General features: G+C 43.1%; 1 protein-coding gene across 1 annotated transcript; it reads left to right on the top strand.

The window, feature by feature from the left end:
* The first annotated feature begins 21945 nt into the window (after positions 1 to 21945).
* On the top strand, positions 21946 to 24060 carry Ier5 (immediate early response 5). The gene has a single exon (XM_063240229.1). The coding sequence runs from the start codon at positions 22173 to 22175 to the stop codon at positions 23082 to 23084; it is 912 nt and encodes a 303-aa protein (XP_063096299.1). The 5' UTR covers positions 21946 to 22172; the 3' UTR covers positions 23085 to 24060.
* The last annotated feature ends 495 nt before the right edge of the window (positions 24061 to 24555 follow it).

Raw genomic sequence — 24555 nt, 5'->3', positions numbered from 1 at the left:
GCTCTGGCCTTGAATATCTGTACTTTTGGATATTTTAGGTTGAGAATATTTTAGATGAGGAAACTGTTCAACTTTCTTCTTGAACTCCGCTATGTTATTGTCTGTTTTCTGTTTAGTATACACAGACCAAGATGTCAAATGGCAAGGCAGCCAGCAGGGAGGGAAAGCGACCTGCAGTGCAGAAGGCGGGCCAGGTTTTCCCGGGCACTCTCCGTGGCAGGCTCCTGACCTCCCTGCCACGTCCAGCCTTCCTCTGCTTATTCCAAATATTTCTACATTCTGATCCTTCCCTTATTTCTGAGGAACTACTTGGATTTTCCTCTTCTTTCTATTTTTGGTCCGAGAGAAGAGTGTTTTCTTGTGGTCATGAGGAACGGTTGTCCAGTAGGGAGGTCAGCTGGTCATTTTGTGACAGGGTGCCACAGAATGGTCACATCTTATTTTGGTCACCACTGTCTGGGGTCTTTGTCTTCACACATGCAGGTCAAATTTCCCTGTGGGATGGTGAGATGGATTCAGAAAGTGGAGTCCCATTGTACTAATTCCCTGACCCAAGTGGGCCACAATCTATTTCAGAGCATCTTGATGTAGGAAAGTCCACATTCAAACAAGTAAATCATGGTGATTGGTGCCCCAGAATTGGAGCAGGGAAACACTTTTTGTTGCTGTTGTTTTTTTCTACAGTTTGCCACTTTTTTTCCCACGTACAATTTGTTAGTTCACAGAACGTTCTCCAGGGAGGAGATGAGATTTGCCCAAATCTACGTACAGTGGGCAGCAGAGCTAGAAGGGAACACAGGTTGCCGTCTTTAGCCCAGGTATTTTCTACTTTATTGCTGTGTCATTCTAAGAGGATGATTCTCCACTGCTCTTTTTGAAATGCTTTTATCATCTTTCTTTCTTTGAACATTTGCCATCTTTTAGCCTTTATCTTTCTCTAATATCTCTGAATCTCCCTTTTGTCCTGGGCTCCTTTTCTCCAGCATCCTTCTAGTTTCTGGTTGTTTCAAACCCTACAAGCTGTGTAACAAATGTTGAAACCTAGTGACCTAGAAACATCAACAATCATTTTATTTTCTTTCTTAGTCTCTTGTTAGGAGCTTGGGTAGGCAGTGCTGGCTGTGGTCTCTTGTGGATTTACAGCCAAGTGGTGACTAGAAGTCAAGCCATACAGGACCGGAGCAGCTGAGCACGGTAGGCAGGCACCTCTCTCCACTCTGTCTCAGGGACTCTCCGTGCAGTGGACTCTCTGTGGGTTACTTTGAGCTTCCTCAGGACATGGTGATCTTGGGGCAGGCAAATTGTTTACATGGCAGACAGCTTCCTGCAGGGTGAGTTTCCTGAGATCAAGGGAGAAGCTCATAGACCTCTTTATTTTTATTTTAAAAAATGTATTTTTATTTGAAAGATAATAAAATTCAACAAAATAAAACAGAACAAAGCCAATTAAAACAAAGCAGCAGCAGGGCTGGGCATTTAGCTCAGCAGCATAAGCACCTCCCTTGCAAGCAGGCGGTTGTGAGTTCGATCCCCGGTACCAGTAAAAAGTTAAAAAAAAAGCAGCAAAATTGGTACAGAACTCAAAGCAGGATAGTAGGAAAACACCAACAGCTCCCATAGTATATCTTCTTATTTCCATACCAGTTGTCCATCCCATCAGGTATAGCAAAATCTAATCAAAACAGAATAAAACCAATCAAAACAGAACATTGAATAAAGCAAAACAATCAGAACAAAACAAAACAGTGAGAACAATATTGGACTTCAAAGACAGACAGAAGGAAATCCCCCATATTTGCTATATTGCGTACTGTTATCCTCCCAATAGATGCTCAGACTGCCAGCTCCAGGCCTGCAAAATCAACCAAGTTGATTGGTTGCTTTTGTACCTCAGTTGTTATCAACTCAGCCTGTCCTCCAGGCCAGCAGGTTGCTTACAGGGTGTGTGTGTGTTTGGGGGTTGATTCTCAACCCAGGTGCTGGTAGGCTCACAGAAGGTGCTGACTTTTCTTTCTGGACCCCGTGTGGCTTGCATGGCTTACCAGAAAGACTGGCTACTTAGCTTCTTGTTTGGCCCCTCCTAGTCCCAGCCTGGCTGATTCTCAGGAGGCACTGAATTTTCTCATTCTGGACCCTGCATGGTTTTGGTTCATAGAATTCTTATGACCCAGCCGTGGAAGTCACATAGTGTCACTTTACTCTTAATATGTCAAAGAAGTCACAATGGTGTTCATTTTGAAAGGAAGAGGGTATAGTCTCAACACTGAGTGGATAGATTATCAAAGTTAAATTGTGAGAAGAGAATGTAGATGGGGGTTCCTGCTCATCCAATAAAGTTCTCTAGAGCTTCTGATGCCTCCTTTGAGTGTCAGTGAGAAAGTGAAGTTCCAACAGAGGAAATGCTGATGCCTTCAGGTGGGTTAAATATGAGCTCTGACCCCAGGACCTTAGGGTCTCCTGGACATAAGATTGTTAGAAACATGTGGACTGCATGCGACCCATCACTAAGGAAGAATCCCAAACTATGGCTCGGGGGGCACCTGAGACTTAACTTTGGCCTTCTTTTTCAGAAGTTCCCTTTCTGCTTCTCTATAGCTGACAGACCTGAATAAAAAGAACACTGAATAAAGTAGAAGCTACTTTGCATGAATGACTTACCATGTAGAAAGATACCAGCCACCCATGCAGTCTATTAAATGTGACTTGGCTGAGTTTTGTTTGATTAAAATACTGAACTCACCCATTTATTCTGCTTCTGGCTTGGGAAGCAACTGAGGCCATGACCAGAGCTCCAACTAACCCACAAAGAATATTTGTGAGTGGATACAGGCTTGGCCAGCAGAACACAGAGTGGACTTTGACCTGTTTGCTCTCTCAGTGGGGGAATCCTGGTACAAGGCACAACCTTACATGGCAGCTAGCTAAATCACTGGAAATAGAAATTGACTGCATATTAAAGTGAGTATTTAGGGTGAGGACTTAACTCAGTGGCATAAGCACCTACATAGCAAGTATGTGTTTGTGAGTTTAATCCCCGGTACCAAATAAAATAAAATAAAATAAGTATTTACAGTATAGGAGTAATGGTATAGAAAAACAGGTCTATTCACCCAAAATGATAGAACTGGAGCCTTATGTAGAATACTCAAATAGATAAAATTATCTAAAAGTTTTGCATAATCCTTTCATGGTGTTTATTTAATGGCAATCTATTTTTAATTTTTTATGTAATATTAAACAGTCTGTATGATTGCCTCATGTGTAGTACAAACTCAGTAAATGCTTCTTGAATGAACCAGTACAGTATTTTAATTAGCTAGTCTTAGTGGGCTGTTGCCAAAAGAACAGTGTCATCTTAGAGCTGAAGTCATAAAATGAAAATATCACAGAGGGATCATGTAACAGTCCAGGTGCCCAGGGCACATGGTCCATGGACTCAGCTCAGTTCTTCACAGGAGTCAGCAGAATTAACATACTTCAATTAACAAACTTTTGTCATTGCCTTATCTGTGAGATTTCTAGCACCTGGCCCCCACCACATGCACATATTAAGGACAAGGACAGAATCCAGAGGTTCTTACATGAAGTGCTGTTTTTCCTTTCTTTCTGTTTTTCTGGTTCTGGGGATCAAAGCCAGGGCCTAGTGTGTGAGGCAAACACTCTACAGCTGAGCGCCATCCCCAGTTTGGTGCCAAGATGGTAAGTAGAGGTGTCGATAAATGAGTTGTCAGTTGTCTTGTGGACCCAAATATCTAGTAACTTATCTATATTTGTTATTCCTAAGGCTAACAGAGTATTTCCTTCCTGTCATCATCTGGGTAGTTCATTAATGTTTTTAAAATACAGACTTACGCAACTCTTAGCTAAGCCCTGGAGTTAGAAGTACTCCTTCTTGAGAAAACTGGTCCTCGTGTGTTTTCCTCTTCTTGCCTCCACTCCTATTCAGTGTTTGCTGACCCAAGCAGGGCTTCTGCTTTGTTCCTTGGCAGGGGTTCATGTGAGAGAAGGTTTTGGTGCTGAGGGGCAGCTGGAAGGCTGGGTTGGCCTGGAGCCCCTGGCAAGGCCAGGCTGGGTCTGAGGTAAGCTCTGTAGCAGCAGCCAGAACTCCGAAGCAGCGCAACGGGCCAGAGTGGGAACAACCGAGGAGAAATGCGGCTTCTGAGGAAACGACCTTGCCTATGGAAAGTACAGTCAAGGAACAGGAGGCTACAGCACAAAATGGGAAGCCACCAAAGTGGAAGAGGAAGTGAAACCAAGTGAGGGATGAGGCGTGCACCCCCAAGCTAAACCAGTCTTTTTCCCTTTGGAGGTATCGGAGCACATGTTTATGTTTACTAGAACTCAGTAAAAGCTCTATTTTTCTCCTGAGCAATACAACAGTAACATAAATAGAGAATTCCAGGAACATTCTGAGAAGAAAATGCTCTAAAAGGTGACAATTCCAGGGAAATTTGAGGGTGTCGAAAAATAAAAGCTAAAACATTTAGAATCCCATCAGGAGCTGAAAGGCAACCCTTCCATGTACTTTGGAACACCTAAAAACACATTACTCACAAAACCGCTGCAAATACACACTCTGTGCATTATACACAACAGGAATTAGCCAAACTAGATACAAGCTCCAGGGGCTGAGTGCGTGGACTGCCTTGTACCTTACTTTTAGAAAATGGAGTTAGTCATTGATCCTGAGGATACCGGCAGGAGGAAAGACAAACTGCTATAATTCAATTCTGGCCTTTGCTGCTGAAATGGAGATCAAATTTCAAAAATTTGTAAACTAGTTCTGCTTCATAGACTTGACATCATCTATGGGAGGACTTATTTATAGGCCCAATGGTGAAAATTTCCTATCACAAGTAATAAATTAATTTCTCTGTGTGACATTGTATATTTTCATTAAGCCACAAAGTTTTTACCCCAGTTTCTTATTAATAATGCATCAAAAATTATAGGTACTTAAATTAAGTTCTTAGAGCCTTCATTAGTTAATCATAGAGTATATGTTCCAGGAGGCCTGCCACTCCAGTATCAGGGACATGGAAGGCATTCAGTACATGCACATCTAACTAGATGAATCCTGTAATATCTACCAGGAGCCAGACTATAGCAGCAATAGAGTCTGATGATGTTTTGAAAACTATCAAGTGCAAACATGACTCAGACACAAGCTTATAACCAACTCAAGCTCACACCATAGCATATAATTTTAGAAAAAACAATCTAGAACATATTTCTATAAATAGTCTCTGGGTTTTCTGCTAATTGAAGAAAAATACAACTCTGGCAGTGAACTTTTGCAGTAATGCTGAAAAATCACAGGTTGATAGAATTTTAGAGTAAAAGGAGCCAAGGATTTAGGGGGAACCAAACCAAAGCCCCCACCCCATCCCACCCCAGCAGCTGGGCTGTCTGTGACGGTCGGACAGAAAGAAGCGCAGAGAGTGCTGCACGAAAAGTGAGTTCTGACCCTCTCGTTTCCTTCTGCTTCCTCCCACGGCAGAAATACCTTCCTCACTGAACTCCTAATACTTTCTGGTTCTGCCACCTAACCGACTCCTAGCGAATCTGTGTTGTTCTTTAGCTACTTCTGCACAGTTTATTTCTCTTCTGACTGTGAATCCCTTACGAACACATTTTGAACTCCATCTCCTTCATTTAGTATCAGGGTGATCTTAAATTGTTTGACTTCTCTGAATCTCAGTCTTACAAAAACAGGGCTGGAAGCTAACCTATTCTCCCATTTCCTTGGGAGAACTCAAAGTGTGTGTGTGTGTGTGTGTGTGTGTGTGTGTGTGTGTGTGGCATTTTAGGGTATTACACAGGGCAAGTTGCTTTGGCTGTGCCCCCTTTGTGTATATTCCAGAGACTACTCACTGTGTCTATTGGAATTGTTACAGTTACTGATTACTGCTTGCTTCTATGAACCTTGTATATAATATGCTCTTCCTATTCCTCTTGATAACTTTATCAAAGAATATTATTGCTCTTGTTTTGCTGAAGTTCAGTTATATTTCCTGACAAGTTCACACAGTGCCTGGCTTGGATGTTATCTCCTAAAAGTTCATTTGTTGGAAGTTTGATTCCCAAGATGGCAGCATTGGGAGGTGGCATGGACCCTTTAGCAGCTGGGGTTTGTCAGAAGATTCTTGGGTCGATAGGAGGTGTGTTCTCAAGAAGGATTAAAGATCTTGGTTAGTTCTTGGGAGAGGGGATTATTATAAAAATTTCAGCAGGGCATAATCTCAGCTCCTTGGGACCTAAGGTTACGGGTACAAGATTGAATTCATCCTGAGCAATTCAGTGAGACTGTCTCAAAAAAAGAAAAAGAAAAAGAAAAAATTAAGAGGGATGTAGCTAAGTGGAAGAGTGCTTTTGGGTTCTATCCCCAGCACCCCGCCAAAAAAAGCTTGGTCTCATTCTGGCAATGTGATTCTTGTTCCTGCATATGGCCCCAACCTGATATCAAAGATCATCACCAGAGCCAAGTTAATGTCAGTACTGTGTCCTTAAATCTTTTTTTTTTTTTTTTTTTTTGGTCTTTCTCCTTTTTATCGGTACCGGGGATCGAACTCAGGACTGCCTGCTTGCAAGGCAGGCGCTTATAAATCTTGAAAACTAAATAAACTTACTTTCCTCAAAAGTGACTTGTCAGACTGGGGATATAGCTCAGTGGCACAGCACCTGTCTGACAAGCACACGATCCTGAGTTCGATTCCTGGTACAAAAATGACTTGTCTCAGGTGTTTTGTTACAGTAACAACAAATGGACTAATACACTACAAGTGATGAGGGCATGATTCAAACCCAAGTTTCTCTCTGCATGCAGCTTGTGCTCTTTCTAACATACCACCCTATCAGCGCATACTAGGTACTTACTGGTGCTTAACCAAAATTATGAGGTATTGTTCATTTGAATTATTCTCTACAGTGAACTTTGGGGGCAGAGAAATTCAAACATCTTTGTAATGAATCAGAAAATTAGTAGGTACTCTTGTAAATTTGTGAAAGTCTATATCTTTTTGCTTAGGACTTGACAATGGAACTTGAATGCTAAACAAAGCCAGGAAGACCAAATGAAGTTACCACATATTTCAAGGAAATGTCAGTGAAGCACATGGATAAGATTCACTGCCTGTCAGTTCTTGGCAGACGGAGAGTAGCTGATACACAGAGGGAAGATTAAAATCTTTTCACTTTGCACACAAACTCACTCAGGATACATCCGTGGATATACAGCCGTGTAGAGCTGCAGGGCCTGTTAGCTATCTTATAGTTCCATTTTTTCCTTTCGCAGGTGAGAAAATTGAGGCCTGCAGAGAGTAAAATGATTTGCCAAAAGAAACCCTGAAACAAATTTACAAACTTCATCTCTTGACATAAGTATTTTCAGTATCCCTGGTCATTAGGGAAATGTAAATTAGGGCTGCAGTGAGATATCGCTACACTTCTATAAGACGGCTGAGATGTTTTTAAAGTGACAATACCAAATATTGCTGCAGATACAGAGACATTCTCTCTCTCATACACTGTTGGTGGGAATATAAATAGTTAAACAGTCCAGCCACTCTTGGAATCAGTTTGGTCACTTCTTTTTTCTTTGACCCTTTCTTTTTTCTTTTTCTTTCTTTCTTTTTTATTTTTTTGAGATGAGGTCTTGCTGTACAGTCCAAGCTGGCCTTGACCTCAGGCCCTTTCTGCCTCAGCCTCCCAGCTGCTATAGGCCACCACACCCAGCTAAAATTTGGCCATTTCTTTAAAAACTCAATAAACATTTACCCAACAATTTCATACCTGTGTATTTAGCATAAAGAAATAAAAATTTATGTTATATAAGAATCAGCACATGAATATTCCCAGCAGCTTTTATTTGTAATAGCTCCAAACTGGAAACAACGAAAATGTCCCTCGATTCACAAATGCTTAAACAATGGTACATTCATATGATGGAATATTATTCAGGAATAGAAAGGAATTATCTATGGACAATAGGGGTCCTTAGAAGTCCCTTAGCTCTTCAGCCACAAGCAGACCCACACCTTCTCCCCTTCTTCTTCCTCCCTTCAGCGTCAGCAGGGAGAGTGGGCTTTAATCAAGGATTCAGTCAGAGTTCCAGATCCTGGCCTCTACTGAGTACCCCATGATCCTCCTTCTACTTTATCCGTTCTCGGTGCTGTAGCTTCAGTCACATGATTTGGACAGAAAGGAGCAGCGCTTTCTCGCCAGGCAGACAAGGGTTTGACTCACATCACTTCAATTCACTGTCTGTATGACTGTAAGCAAGTTTTTTTACGTAAGCAAGTTTTAAAAAAATTGTGGCAAAATAAAGTTCACCATCTTTTTTTTTTTTTTTTTTGTCTTTTTCGTTTTTATCGGTACCAGGGATCGAACTCACAACTGCCTGCTTACAAGGCAGGCGCTTATGCCGCTGAGCTAAATCCCCAGCCAAAGTTCACCATCTTAACTTGAAACAATAGTTCAGTAAGTTCAGTGATATTGAGTACATTCATATTGTCCCGTAACCAATCTCCAGAGCCTTTTTTTTAATTGTGTAAAACTCTGGGGCCAGAGAGAGAGTGCTCAGTAGCAGAGTGATTGCCTAGCATGCATGGGGTCCTGGGTTCAATCCCAAGTACTGCAAAACAAACACAACTAAAAAACTGCACCTATGAGGCAGTAACCCCACCATTCTCTCCTTCTCCCAGCCTGTTCTGCTTCCTGTTTCTATGACTACTCCAGGTACCCCCAGATAAGTGGACTCGCATGATGTTTGTCTTTTCTTATGAATGGCTTATTTCACTTAGGATCCCCTCCTTAAGGTTCATCCTCTTTTAGGATATCTTAAGCAAGTTCAAAAATACTGCATCTCCAATCACCCATTTCTTCACATACAAGCCCCATACTTCCCAAAAGGCTGTTAAGAGGATTAGATATGACTGGAATTCAGTAAGATTTTCCCTTTCCCCTAGTCCCTGTGGCCTTCCCATGCAGGGCTCTCAGAAACCCTCTCAAGTACCTGGATTTCTGTCTACTCAAAATGTTTCTTCATCTTCACAGTGATGGCTCCTAACAGCAAGCTCTCTGCTTGCTGTCTCTTCCCTGTCTGTCTTCAGTGCTCTGCAGTGGGCTACTGTTCTTAGGAGGTTACCACGGAAACTCCTGCCCGCCAACCATTTCATCGGTCCTCAGGCAATAGGCGCTGTGAATGCTATCACTGAATAGTCCTTTGTTAAAATGTGTCTCCTTGGTTTCTGATGCCCCTGTGTAGCATTCTGAACTGGTCAAAAAGCATTTCAACATAAGAAACAGGGCCAGGTGTGGTAGCACCATGATACCATGAGGTTTGGCCCTCCGCCCCTTCCTCCTTGGCTTGCAAAACAAAAGTTAGTTTTGCCCCTTTGGGGGGGGAGGAATCTCACCTTCATCCATACATGCAGTTATAGGCCTGATCGCAAAGCATTTCTTATATTCTCACTTGTGTGTCACCCTTATGAGATGAACTTTATGTAGATACCAGTGGATGGGGTCATACTTCTCTTGGGACTGGTACTGTAACTGAAACATGGCAATCAATGAGTCTTCACTGCATAGAGTCAAGTAATTTTTAAGTTAACTAAAATATTGTGATCCCCCCCCCACTTTTTTTTTTGTCTTTTTAAGATACAGTCTTGCAGCCTGGGGATTTAGCTCAGCGACATAAGCGCCTGCCTTGCAAGCACGTGGTCATGAGTTCGATTCCCAGTACCAATTGAAAAAAAAAAAGAGTTAAAAAGATACGGTCTTGCTATGCAATTCAGGCTGGCTTTGGCCTTACTTTGTAGCCCAGGCTAGTCTTGAACTTGCAATGATCCTCCTGCCTCAGCCTCCTGAGTGCTGGGATTACAGGAGTGCGCCACCTCACTTGGTGATGGTTTGTCTGTTTTCTTGGCTTAGAACCTAAACTACTGAGATTATAATAAACATCAGAAACATGTAGAAAAAAGAAAGAAAGAGGGAGAGACAGACAGACAGACAGGTGGAAAGGAGAAAGGAAGAAAGAAAGAAAGAAAGAAAGAAAAGAGATGTAGAAAACATTTCAACTCCTTTTCCCTTATAATATTCCTCCAGTGCCACTAACCTTGCAAATAAAACTAGGCCACTCAAAATGATTTTCATCCGGGGCTGGGGATTTAGCTCAGCAGCATAAGCGCCTGCCTTGCTAGCAGGCAGTCGTGAGTTCGATCCCCGGTACCGATAAAAAGGAAAAAGACAAAAAAAAAAAAATGATTTTCATCCCCCGTTTTCTAGTGTGTTGGACTGGGAGTGACCTTAAATGAACCTCCTCATTCCATAGATTAGGAACCTGAGGATCACATAATACCATGGCTTGCACAGGGTAACACCCTGGCTAGTAGCAGAACCCCAAGAATTTAATTCTTTAGTGTTCTTTCTGTTATTTTCTGCCATCTCTCAAATGTTCAAAACAACAAATATTCATGAAGTACCTATTAAATATAAGATGGTAGATTATTGCACAGAAGAGGTAGGAGTCCACAACAGGTTCCTCCCTTGAACCATTTTATGGCCTCATGAGGAAGAAAAACATGCATAAAGAAGACTGTGGGAGATATCTGAATGAAATAAGGTGCATGAAAAATTCATGAGGTGAGGTGGGGATGCAGGGCTGATCCTCTGCAAAACACATACACACGCACACACACAGTCCGTGAGGATGACCTCCAACTTGAAGAACTGGCAGATAACTTTGAGGTAAAGATGGTACTTAACAGTGAGTCTCACCTTCCCTTCTAGGAGACAGGTTATTAGTGTGCACAGATGGGGATATCATATCCTTCACCGGTCCCAGAGGCCATTTCCAGTGCAGTTGGTGGGGCTGCAATGCTGACTGTGTGCTTACAGGAGAGGCAAGGAACTGTGACAATGCTCAGACCGGACCGCGGGATTTTTGAGCAGGGAAGAACCATGTTCAGTATTCGAATCATAAATTTACCACCATATCTTTTCTTAATCTGAAATGTTCCTGCACAAGGGCTGAGAACCTTAGTCTGCAATTCTACTCAATACAACTTGATTTTGTAAAACAACTCCAGAAATGCTCAGGATGGGAAGTGATACAGGTCTGCAGAGAATAGCCTGTAGAATTAATGTGCTAATAAGGTACTAACACAGCTTTGCTCAGGATTAACACATTCAGGAGCCAACCAATTAACTGCCCTTTTTAATACCTCCCAGGCATCTTCTGTATTCAGAATGTGGTAAAGCTATGGTCTGCGCAAACCTTAGCTCTCCTGTACTTCTTGGTGTTTGTTTATTGCTGAGCTTAAAGAGTGGGGAGGAGTTGGATAAAAGAATGGCTTAAAGCTAGTTGAGTGGCAAATCCCAGATTGAGCTCTCTTGTCATTAGACTACATATTGGTTATACACCTGCACAACATGCGTGTATTTGCTTAATACCATCCCAGTCCATCACAGATTCTTGCCCCACTGGGCTAGATCAGAAGCCATGCTCTCCGGGCAGCAAGTGCGCTGTTTTGCCTACTATTCTAGCACTGATTTTCCTCTCTAGTTAATACTCTTGTATCATGAGGAGTCCTTTTCAAAGTAAAAAGAATATAAGCCTCTGTGGATCTAAACATTTTAACAGTTGAGTCAGTCACAGATGCCTGAAAGGAGGAGCCTTTCGAAATGTCACACCACATATATACTTCCATCCCTCTCTCCTTATGTTGAGTCCTTCCAAGGTCTCCAAAATATCCTTTCTTCTCATGAGGTTTTCTCTTAAGATGTTTTACAGAACAAGACTGGAAAAGATAACATCATAATGTGCTTTATATTTGCATCATTATATAATGCTTCTCCATTCTCCTTCCCAGAAACCTCTTCCTCAAAAGAGATACCTTATTTTTTCTTCTGTAAGTCATTAATTCAATTATCATATGCTGATTACAAGCCTGTGTGTACCATCTACAGCATTAAGGGCTGAAGAGGACACATGGAGGTGCAAGTCCTATAGGGACATTCAAGATAATTATATCATCTCTCAAATTCTCCTGTTGGAAGAAAGTTTGTCAATTTTATATTCTTTTTTCTAGACTATCGGGAGAAAAAGAGATGATTTATGGATATTCTGGATGCCTTTGTACACTATTTTCCCCTTCACCCATCTATTCATTCATCTGTCCATGCATCCACTCACTCACTCGAAAACTTCAAGAGCCCTTTCATTACTTGAGAATCTCCTTTAGCCTAAGTGCTGTGTGCTCTGACCTGCAGGAAGGACCCCCTGCAGAGGAGCACGGGTCCTGATTAGACTATGGCTAGAGTGTCCTTGCAGCGTAGAAGTATATGCACAATGTAAAGGAATCAAACCCACATTTTCTAGCAGCTGAGGCTGATTGTAAGTCAATTTATGGAACAGGTTTCTGCTTTTTGATAGCAATTTTAATTCCCCTTAGCTGTATTTTCAAGGAAACTTAAAAACAGCAAAATTCAGAATCCAATCTGATATGTGTAATCTTTTAATCCTTTGGAGGCACTTTCTGGTCTTTGAGTTGCACCACCTTGCCTCTTTACCTTCAGGCTCCTCACCTCCTCTAAGGCAAGCTGTGGTCTGCGCCCTTTGTTCAGCTCGCTGAGTGCTTTCCTTTCCAATCCACATCCCCACACATGACAGGAGACATTTCAGGACCCCAGAGAGCCTGGGCTGGCAGAACACATTGACATGTGGGAGTGTGAGAGGAAGTCTTTTAGAAAAAATAAAGAGGAAGAGGTAAAAATGGCAGGCCGGGGAGCAGGAGAAAAAGAGAGAAACAGGACAAGGCAGAGAAAGCAGCAGCAGGAGGAAAAGCAACTCCAGTCAGAATCAGATCTCTAGGAGATCTAATGCTAAGCAGTTTCTGTAACTGGGGGTCACGTTAATGAAGGGGCTGGCTGTGACTGTCCTTCCAAATACAGGAGTGAGGTGGCAGACTTGCAGGAATACCCGATGACCTGGCTCACTCAGGACCGCGTCTCCAAGGGTGACTCACAAGTGATGGACTGGGAGTATGATGGGGGAGAAAACCCTCCCAGCATCCATCGCATGTTGCTTTTCAAAATTATTATTTTGGAGCACAAACTGTTTCCTGTCTTTAAAACCTATGATCTATTTCCCTTCCAGGTGGAGCCTGGGCTGCCTGCTAATTTAATCCCCTGGGCTTCCCCTCTGCCTTCAAGAGCTCACAGTCGTTCAGGCTTCATAAAGGGGGCACCTTTTTGTCTTCTTCCCCTGAAGGCCCCCTTCCACCCTAGCAGCCCAGAAGATGCTATTTTGGGAAACAGCCGATGAGTAGGGAGAGTTGTTAATTGTTTGTCAAACCTTCCCAGTGCAGTTAGATCTTGCAGCAGTGTGCGGGGTTGGGGGTGGGGAGTAACATAAAAGAGCAAAGCCAGAGCCTTTCTTTCCCTCTATTTTACTCTCCCATTTGTGAGAGGGGAGAGAAAGGGTTCCTTTCCCTCCTCGGCACACACACACACACACACACACACACACACACACACACACACTCATTTTAAAATATTTAAAATAGTAATTCTACCCAATCAGAAACACGTACACAAACATAATAGCATTCAGCACCTAGTCCAAATAATTTAAAAATCATTTATAAGCCTCAAAAACAAAACAAAACAAAGTCCCAGTCATAACTGAAAAGAGATACCAGGGGCTCTGCCACCCATTCCAACCACAGCATTTACTCAAACCACTGACTAAGCAGGCCCTGACACCGCCAACGCCCCGCTGAGACACACGAAAACAATCCTACCCACGCACACCAGTCAGAACACTCCTGGTGACACGCACCCAGGAACAAACTCACAGTCAAACAGAAAATGACCCAGACTGAGAAAAAGCCATGTGGGACTCTTGTCTCAGCAGCCCTAGTGACTCTGAAATTTTCTAAGCACTAGATTAGCTCGAGAAGGGAAGAGGGATGGCTGAGAACCAAAATGTGGTGTTTCTTGAAAGGCAGTGTGACCAGTCAGAACTAGTTATTCTGTCTCCCTTCACCAACTCTTCCATGAATGAAAGTCTCTTCTTATTTGGTTTTAAAGCACATTGTGTTAGTAACAATCTATTTTGATATTTTCAAGAAACACTGATAGGAATTATCTCTTAGAGACAGAGGAATTGGGCTTAGAGAACTTTCTAAGTGATCAAAGTAAAGTTGCTGTATTTTACAGTCATGTTTCCATAAAAGAGCTCAGATTGCCTTATAAACATAAGTCTGCTAATCCACACACTCACGCCTGTTAGACTTCAGATCCAAAACTCCCTTTTATACTGGGGGAAGTGTCTGTATAAATACTTACTCAGAATTTGCTTAGGCAAAATGAGCAAAGATGGGTTAGTGATAGTTTTTTGAACTGAATGAGCATTCATCTTAGAATTGAAATTAGCTGAGTTGATTTAAAATGGACTTGACCAATGAATTAGAACATGTCATGTTTGCTACAGCTGTTGGAATGGGGGACCTAGAGTTTCTTAATGGCTGAGAGATGCACTGTTGGCCCTTACAGTCGGTGCTAATCCCAGCAAGGTGTTCAGTGCATCACTAACCCAATGGTCCATGTTTAATAGAACAGAGTAAGCAAGCCACTGCTTTCTCAGTAATAAATCACACGTTTGTAAAAGGTATGGCAGAAAGACCAATCTGTGTTAAATCAACTTGTTTTTACATAAAAAATAGCTTTTATAGGGAAATGATATAGCATAGGGTCATGAAGAATTATGAGTACTATAAGATAAAAAGTATTTGTGATGATGAATTGAAACTATGGCCTTTGCACTGAGCTATCCTCAGCCCTATTTTCTTTTTTATTTTGAGAAAGGGTCTCCCTAAATTGTTAAATTGCCCAGGAATAGACCGCCATGCCTGGCTCCATGGTGCACTCTTTTATATCCCATAGTTGGTTGTGTTTGCATATTTTAGTTCAAATTTGGTGAATACATTAATTAATTTATCAAATAGTTATTTATCCCCAATATACTCATAGCAATATTCAGGGTGCTGAGGATAGCAGAGGAAGGATGCCAAAAAGGGTAGCCCTGTACAGTGTTACAGGGAAAGAAGAAATATATCCACAAAAAGGTAAATGAATAATATATAAGTAGATGATGTAGAAACCCAGAAATATAAGATGGTGTCACAAATAACTGCTAGGTTGTAAGAGAGTATGTGTGTGTGTGTGTGTGTGTGTGTGTGTGCAGACTATAAACAACAGTGGGTATGAAGTCTTTCTAAAAGTGAAGTGCAGAATTGGGACTGGAGGTAAGAGGGTATTTTGTTGAGGAAATAGGAGATGAGTTATATACTGTGCATTTTTGTGTGTTCTCACACATGCATGCTTGTGTGTACATGATAGGAAATGAATATCCACAGCCCTGAACATGCTTAAGACATGTTCTACCACTGAGCTGTATCCCCATCCTAACAGATGTACTTTTTTTTTTTTTTTGTCTTTTTCGTTTTTATCGGTACCAGGGATCGAACTCACGACTGCCTGCTTGCAAGGCAGGCGCTTATGCCACTGAGCTAAATCTCTAGCCCCCCAGATGTACTTTTTGATTACATCTGTTTACTGGGAATGAGATGGAACATGTATGTTTCACAGAGTCAGAGGGTTTTAAAGGTTTACCTAGATTAGAAATTTAGATCTGAAATGATCCTGAAACAATGATCTAGGCCACTGGTACTCACACCTGGCTGTGTCATCACTTTGGGACTTTAAAAAATTCTACATTTGGGTCTGAAGGACCTGGTGCAGCCTGGGCACCTGGATATTTGAAGGCTCCCTAGGTGGTTCTCAGGTGCAGCCATCTTCTGAGGACTACTGATTAAATGCAACTTCCCACTTTTACAAGTGAAGGACGGCCTCACCATTTGTCCGTATGCAGCTAGTGAGAACTGCCAGGACACCCAGCTGAGCGCCAGCTCTGTTCACTGTTCTCAGCAGTTCATCTTTGACAATGTATTGTGTAGTGCTCTGGAGACCAGACCAGAGAATTGGATTTCTGCCATAAAGGTCATGGGAAGACATTGAAGATTTTTATGTGTGTGTACGCAAGAAAATGGCACATTAGATACAAATGGTCCTGCAACTTCCAGGTGGACGTCGGAATTGAAAAGAATAATTCTCACAACTCAGGAGAATAATGTTTTCTGAGTAAATTTCTCTCTCTCTCTCTCTCTCTGAAATCTGTTTCCACATTTGTATTTTGAATTAAAATATAATACTGTGATAATTTCTTTGTCATTGTATTCGATAAGAACTGTTACTTCTATGGCTTTTGTGGCTTCTCAGTTCTAGAAAGAGCTTTCTTCTGGCCAGTTAGCTGTTTCATGTATATATATATATATATATATATATATATATATATATATATTTTTTTTTTTTTTTTTTTTTTTTTTTTTTTTTGGTTTTCCTCTTACCTCTACAAGTAACTGTTTTGTGTTCACTTCCTTTTTATTTTTCTGTACTTTTCCTCTTCTCCAGTCAAGGATATCTGTTAATAGCCTACAATATGCTCATGTATATTTATATGTCCACACCTCCCTTATCCTTTTTTGTCCCTAGGGCAGTGTTGTCCAATAGAAGCATAACTCAAGTCACACATATACAAAGAAACTAGATAAATTAATTTTAGTGACATATTTTATTTAATCCAGTATTGTATTATTTCAACATTAATAGTTATAAAATTGTATTATATCAATATTAATAGTTATAAAAATATAACATTTTTTAAAATTTTATTTTATTTTATTTTTTGTCTTTTTCATTTTTATCGGTACCAGGGATCGAACTCCCGACTGCCTGCTTGCAAGGCAGGTGCTTATGCCGCTGAGCTAAACCCCCAGCCCCTAAAAATATAACATTTTAATTCTTTTCTAAGTCTTTTAAATATGTTGTGTATATTTTACACTTAAAACTCACATCAGTTGGGAATCTTAGATTTTCAGGCTTCAAAAGTTTGACACAATACAGTTGGATCTCAGAAAAAACATTTACCTTGCTTCAATTTTTGAATTAAAATCTAAGGGTCAGGGATATAGCTCAGTGGCATAAGTGCCTGCCTGGCAAGCACAAGGTTCTGAGTTGAATTTCCAGTACCAAAAAATTTCTTTTATTTAAAAAGTTAAATATAGTTCCTTCGTTGCACTGGCTGCAGGTCATGTGCTTGATAGCTGGCATCCACTATCGAACAGTGTGAGTCTAGGGTTCGTGTGGTAGTGTTTTCTCAGTTTGCACCTTGAGAGACTTCTGACTGGGCTTGTTTTAATGAGTTAGACTATTCAACTTATTGAGAAATTTGTTTTCCTTGGGAGTCTTAAAGGAGGCAGGTTATGAAAAGATGATCATACAAAAGTAAGGTTTTGAGCAAAGATATAAAATTTAAGAGAAGAAAGCTGAGGGGACTGTCAGGAAACTGAGGAAGAAGGAGAAAGGTTTTGGTACCCATTCTTAGCCCAACGCTATTTGAGTATAAAGAAATTCTGCAGAAATCAAGCAGCCAAAGAGGTGAAAAAGGTATAAAATATCCAAAATAGAGAGAGAGAAAAGGATAAATTTAAAAGTGGATTTTTCTCTTCTCAGAAAAGAGTATTGCTTAAAGTGCTACAAATACATATTTATAGAAACAAATAATCTTTTTTTTTTTTTTTGTCTTTTTCCTTTTTATCAATACTGGGGATCGAACTCACGACTGCCTGCTTATAAGGCAGGCGCTTATGCCGCTGAGCTAAACCTCTAGCCCCCAAAACAAATAATCTTTTATATAGTATTTTATATATTCTCATAATTTAGAACCAGGGATTTTTTTTTTTTTTTTTTTTTGGTGGTACCAGGGATCCAACTCATGACCTGACTCATGCAAACGAAGGTAGCCTTGAGGGTGGTGGTAAAGTCAGAGGCAGTGAGCCCACCGCCCTGTGCTGAGAGGCCTCCTTAGGCCTGAGCCCAGGTACTGCTTGAGATGGGGATTTAGCTCAGCACTCACAGTAAGTGCCTGCCTGCCAAGTGCGTGGTCCTGCGTTCCATCCCTGTACCAAAAATAAATAAATAAAATAAAATAAAATAAAGAATTCAGGCTGATATACAAATGATTATTCAATTGCCTCAAGCAACTTTAGCCCAAAATTTTCCAAATGTCCTCCTCTTGAAAGGTAGGGACAGCAAAGTCAGCCTGTTCTTTTTTCACCTATCCTCTCCTTTCTAATTGTTACTGCTTAAACAATGCTATCACGAACGTCACGCATGGCAGGTTTGGGTTTGCATTGCTTTCGTGTAGACTAGACTCAATTTAAGGCAATATAAATTCTTTAATCATCTGATAGTAATATTTAACCTTCAATTAATCATGCAAATGAAGGCAGCCTTGAGGGTGGTAGTAAAGTCAGAGGGAATGGGCCCACAGCCCTGTGCTGAGAGGCCTCCTTAGGCCTGAGCCCAAGTGGCCTGCCTGAGTGGCCTCAGACCTCTGTGGAACAGGCAGGTTAGAAGAATATGTTTGCTATTTCTTTTTTGGCAGTAGAAGTAAATTTTCTTGATCTTAAATGTCCAGGCCCTCCAGAGATGAATTCTAAAAGTTCCATTTGTAAGCTCAGGGTTAGAGGAAATTCTGGTAATAACTGTTGTATTATTCAATTTTAAGTCAGCAGACAGTTATGTAGTACCCATTATGTGGCACAGTATATTGGTACAATAATAACAACCGTAACAGCAATAATTAAGATTTAATAAGTGCAGATATAGTGCTACAGACTGTACTAAATTATGGATATATTTATTTGTTTTAAGTACTGCAGATTGAATTCAGAGCCTTCGCCCTGATGTATGTCCCCAGCCCTTTATTAATTTTTTATTTTTTGAAATAGGCTCTCACTAAATTGCCGAGGTTGGTTTCAAATTTGCAATTCTCTTGCCTCAGCCTCCCAGTTTTAAAAGTATTTTTATCATTCCCATCTTACCTAGTAAACTGAGGCACAGAAAGATTATATAACCTGGCCACACCACAAAACTAGGACACAGTTTTTTCACTTCACTTAGGGGCGAATAACTTTGCAAGGTCACACAGAAAGTAAGAGGTAGAGCCCGGCAGCCTAACTCAGAGCTCAGCACTCAAGCTTTAAATAAACTCAGAGTTGAATCTCATTCACTCTTGCCTCTCACAGTTGCACAACATGGAGAGATTTGTTTAACCTTTCAGAATCCCAGTTTCCTCACCTGTAACGAAGATGATGATATCTACTCTCAAGCCTTTACAAGGATGCTAAAGCATGTGAAGTAACTAGCCCAGGACCTGTAAACATCATAATTATTAGGCATCCACCCATCCAAGTGTATCCCCGTTCCCACTGGCATGGCCACTGTAGATGTCAAAATACTGAGATGCTTCCATGCCAGCTGCAGGAACTTGGCCGGCTCCTTGAGCACCCCACTTCCTGCCATCCAGCTGCTCCTGCAGGAGCCCTCCATAACTCGTGGCATTGTAAGGGCCTCCAGGGCCCTGCTCTGACAGTCAGTAGCTATGTCTCACTGGTTGTTAGACATTTTCTTTATAATCTGCCTATAGATATGACAGGCAGTCTGGAAAGGACACGGGGAATAACAGGAAAAAACAATGAAGGCAGAGAAGTGTAAAGTGTACAGTGCAGATGGTGGGACAGTGCAGCTCAAGGTGATCAGAACGCACACAGGAGGAAGAGGCTGTTGTCATCCAGAACCTGTGCAGGTGAGTGAGTGATCATCAAGCACTTCTTTTTGTCTCTCAGTATTTTCAGTTTTGCTACCGCTACTTAGTTCATCCCTTCATGACCGTTTGCCTAATTGCTCACAAGAATTTTATAATTAAGCAATCTTCAGCCCACCAAATGATCTAGAATACATTCTGTAGTTATTTTACTTAAGCTTTAGTAGGTCCCTGTGGCCCCATCTCTTCATTGAGGCATCCAATACTGGGGACCAAATCTAGGGCCTTCATATTGAGCTATGTCTGCCCCACTCACTGTCACGCAGCCTCAGCCTAATATTCCAGCATCTTTCCACTGACTTTGGATATATTCCTGACACACTTGCTAAATGAGATGTTCTCTACACCAGACTTGTTCTGTAGCGTAGAACTTGTGGGTTCCAGCTCAGGGATTTTCAGCACTCTCCTCAAATACACTTCTTTGGTAAAACTTTCTCTCATTTATGCCCTTTTTTCTCTTCTGTCATCCTAAGATCATGTGAGGGGTAATGTTTTAATAACGAATGTGTATTAACAGCTTACTATATGTCAGGTGCTGTTCTAAGAGGTACAGTATTACTATTATTTCTGTATTCAGATGAAAAAGACTGAGGCAAAAAGAAGTAACTTTCCGAAGGTACACCAGAAGTTAAGAGGTGGAGGCATGTTCTCCAACCAGGAAGTCTGTATTCTTTACCAGTGTTTTATAGTGACGTAAATCTCTCAAAGAACTAGAAAACAGAATAAAAACTTTTCATGTTATTACTGAACATATGATGCTAGGTTTTGTAATTATTTTATCTCCTTTTCTATGTGGGCTGAAATTTCCTAGAGGGGAAGAACTTTAAGTTTCATAGCCTGTGCCTTGGTTACCAGCAATAAGTTGTTGACAAAGATAAGCCACCACATTTTCCAGAGACATCCTGTGAACCAGCCCTGACCAAGTCTACCTTTCACTTGTGTATATTCTAAGTAAACATATTGCTGTGTGTTGTAGGCCAGCTATTCCATGTGGGCTTCAAGAAAGCTATGCCTACTTTTATTATTCAGATTGTCACAGAGAGTGTCATTTATCTACTGCATAATGAAACAGATGCATGTGTAGGTGACTTCTTTAAGACTCACAGAAACTAAAAGATCTGGAAGCCATTTACACAGAATCATCAGGCAGGGCTTTGGGTGGAGGCTTAGGAGGGACAAACTGGAACTGACTCTCACCTTCCCAGCTCAGAAGCCTGTCCACTCCTGTGGTGAGTCTGTCCTTAGGACATAAACTGAGAACGTCAACATAGGAACCTCAATTGTCGATTGACCAGAAAATTAGAGAACAATCTTTCTCTACATTTTACCTTCCCACAAAAAGAAAACTGTGATATCATAATGGAAACACAGGACTTCTCTTATTTGTATTTTTAGAACTCTCTAGATTTTCCCAAGAGTAGTCAATTTTTGTGAAGAAAAATCACTGTGGAGAAAGTTTCATTTAATCTACATGGCAAGTGGATTTGTTCTAGAATCTAGAGAACAAAATGAGAATCAATAACTTTGTACACAGACACAGTTCCTTGGTAAGAAGCCAAAATAAGTTCTAGAATCTTCTTTTCCTTTGTGATAGGAATTGTCAGATGCTAAGAATGTACTTCACTAGTGGCAAGGGGGTTTACACAAGGTTAATTATCTTCCAGATACCTTATAGAATTACTATGTGTCCACCTGGGAGTATCTATTCTATGCTGGGCAGTGCCACCAACTCCATTTCTGCCACCTTTGGTCTGGCGTTTCTGGTGTGCACATTTGGAAATGGAGGCGGGGCGGGCTTGCCCAAGCAAGGATCCGGACTTTATTGCAGAGCAGAGTCCATCATCATGTTGAATACAAAGTTCAAATAGTTCCTTTCGCTTTGGTTCTGGCAAGAGCAAAGGAACCAGAATCTTGACATACAAATCAGACTGAGAGCCTGACTCCTCAAGATCGCCCTCGACCCCCCCCCCCCAAAACGACTGGTTGCCCCCTTTAAGAGCCTGCTCCGCGGGACTAACTTTCGAACAGGCCCTAGCGCCCCTCCTCGACCTTTGATTGGCTGAGCGCAGTGCACGAGGGCGCGGCGGTCAGCCCGGAACGGTTGGCGGCGCTTCGTGATTGGCGTTCAAGGCTCCTATATAAGGCGCAGGGCCGCCCCACTGCCCTCAGTTTAGCGACCGGACTCGAAACTGGGCGCTAGTTGTGGGTTAGAGCGTCAGAGAGCAGCGCACGTCACTGAGTCGTTTCTCTTCGAAGCCCTCTGCAGTAGAAGGTGCTCCCCGCGGCGGATTTATCTACGCTCTCAGTTCTCTTCCGGGCTTCCGAACGTTAGCCGGGGCTCGCCCGCGTCACCCCGGCGCCAGCCCGGGGAAAGGGAGGCAGGATGGAGTTCAAGCTGGAGGCTCACCGCATTGTCAGCATCTCCCTCGGCAAGATCTACAACTCCCGAGTCCAGCGTGGCGGCATCAAGCTGCACAAGAACCTCCTGGTCTCGCTGGTGCTGCGCAGCGCCCGCCAGGTCTACCTGAGTGACCCGTGCCCCGGCCTCTACCTGGCGGGTACTGCGGGGACCCCGATGCCGCAGCCCGGGGAACCGGCGGCCCAGCCACCTGCGGGCTGGGGAGAGGCGCCCCCGCCGCCCGCCCGCGCCGCCTGGCCGGACACCGAGCCACAGCCGGAGCGCCCCGCGGCCACCGACGCGCCGCAGGCGGGGCACCCTGAGCCCGCTGCCACAGTGACCGGAGCCGGAGACTGTCTTCGGCGCCGAGAGGAGGACACGGCGGAAGCTGCCTGGGGCCGCGTGGTGGGACCACGCGTTGCGGCGCCGGTGGGTGTCTCGGACGTATCCCCTGAGGGGCCTTCGGCAGGCTGTCCCCCGGCCCGGGAGGGCCAGCGCGGCCGGATCCCCCGTGTCGACGGTCGCTGCGTGCCACAGCCCGCCGAGGAGGAGCCCTCCGCGCCGCCCGCCCTGTGCCCCAGGAAGCGCGGCGCGGCGGGGGCGGGCAGGGGCCACGCGGGCTGCGCAGCGCCCTGCTCGACCCCGCTGAAGAAGCCACGCCGGGACGGAGGAGAGGAGGACGGGGAGGAGGAGATGGAGACCGGGAACGTGGCGAACCTCATCAACATCTTCGGTTCCAGCTTCTCCGGACTCTTGCGGAAAAGCCCTGCGGGCGGCCGGGAAGAGGAGGAGGGAGAGGAGAGCGGCCCGGAAGCCGCTGAGCCCGGGCAGATCTGCTGCGATAAGCCGGTGCTGAGAGACATTAACCCTTGGAGCACAGCCATCGTGGCCTTCTGAGGCCCGGCCCCGTGCGGACGGAGGTTGAGCCGCGGGCGTCCCCAGAGTGAGGGCTGGGCTGCTCCCGCTGCGAGGACGCCCCCGAGACAGAGACCGCTAGCGCCGTGCGCGTTGGGGAGATCGGTTGCTGCCGGGCAGCATCCACTGGCCCCGAGCTGGGCAGCCCCGCTATGCTCTCTGGCTCTCGAGTCTCCGCTTGAGACCTCAGTTGGGGGCTCACAGAAAAGAGAACGATCGTTAACTTTTGTGTTTGTGTGTGTGTCTGTGTTTCTGTAGTTTGTCCTGTTGAATTGAGACTTGTTTCGTTCTTCTGGAATGCACCACCCTTTCCCCGAGCTTAAGACGTCGGGGGCAGACAGGGACTTTCCTTCGCCGGCCGCGCAGAAAAGGAAGCGGCAGAAAGGTTGGAGGCCGGGGAGTTCCCCTTTCGTTCTTCGGGGAGGGAGGGACTTTACACACACCCCTCAAATGAAAGCTAGAGCCCTGCCGGGCCTGTGGCGTTTCCTCCCAGGATTTCCTCAGACTCGGGGGATTTAGTCTGCAATAGAGACTTGAATTTCTCTCTCTCTCCATCGTTCTCTAGCACAGAAGAAACGTTTATGCCCTATGATTACTCTGGGAAAGGGGAGTATTAAGGGACCGTGACCTCCTTACAGGGGAAAAAGCTTGATGAACTTCACAGAAGAGATCAAGCTTGGAAATATGGAATTTATAGAGAAATGTTATATTTTTAAAAGCTGTAGCTCAGAACTACTAAACAGTGCTTTTAAAAAGTGTTTAATGAAACAAAGTTTACAGACAGAAGCCCTAAGTGGAAAGACCTTATGGTTTTGTAGATATCGTGACCCCAGTCTTTGTTGTATAAAGGTTGGGGGAGCTGATAAGGTTTTGTACAGTATTTTCTCCTTCGTTGTATTGATTTTTGTATAAAAATGTAACTTTACGTGTCCAACACGTATTAAATATTTTGAAGCAACTTCATTGCCTCCTTGTCTATAATAATCACCTGCCTGGGTTTGGAGGGAAGTGGAAGGAGGGAAACTTAGGCCTGGGTTAGAAAATGGAAGGTGTGATTCTTAATATCAGTCATGCACAAACTGAAGACTTTGCTGACTTTACTACGTATCAAGAGATATGTTTAGGGTTTTACCCCATCATAGACCAGTATCAGCGACTGCTAATTTCTTGAAACCTGCTACTGCAGCTGCCTTTCCTAGACTCAGTTTAGGCCAGTTTGATTTCCTACAGGCCAATCTGATGGTGTCTGTTCCAAAAAAATAAGTAGCAACTTTTGAAGCCCTTCCTATTCACAAAAGTGTTTTTCACCAAACTTTGCTGTGTCATGTTAAGCTGTATACCATAAGTCATCTTTTAGATTTGAAGAAATGATAGTAGCTTACTTGGAGCCTGTTGGAACAGGACATGTGAAGAAGCTGCCCAAAGGGTCAAGTCCACCTCTGCATTCCACTAG

Source organism: Cavia porcellus, unplaced genomic scaffold, assembly GCF_034190915.1.
Source record: "Cavia porcellus strain 051 isolate PalLab524CR breed Dunkin Hartley unplaced genomic scaffold, mCavPor4.1 scaffold_29, whole genome shotgun sequence".
Classification (NCBI taxonomy): domain Eukaryota; kingdom Metazoa; phylum Chordata; class Mammalia; order Rodentia; family Caviidae; genus Cavia; species Cavia porcellus.
This window is presented reverse-complemented; position numbering and strand designations above follow the sequence as displayed.

Coding starts and splice junctions, on each gene's coding strand:
- Ier5 (XM_063240229.1), top strand. CDS start 22,173: ATGGAGTTCAAGCTGGAGGCTCACCGCATTGTCAGCATCTCCCTCGGC.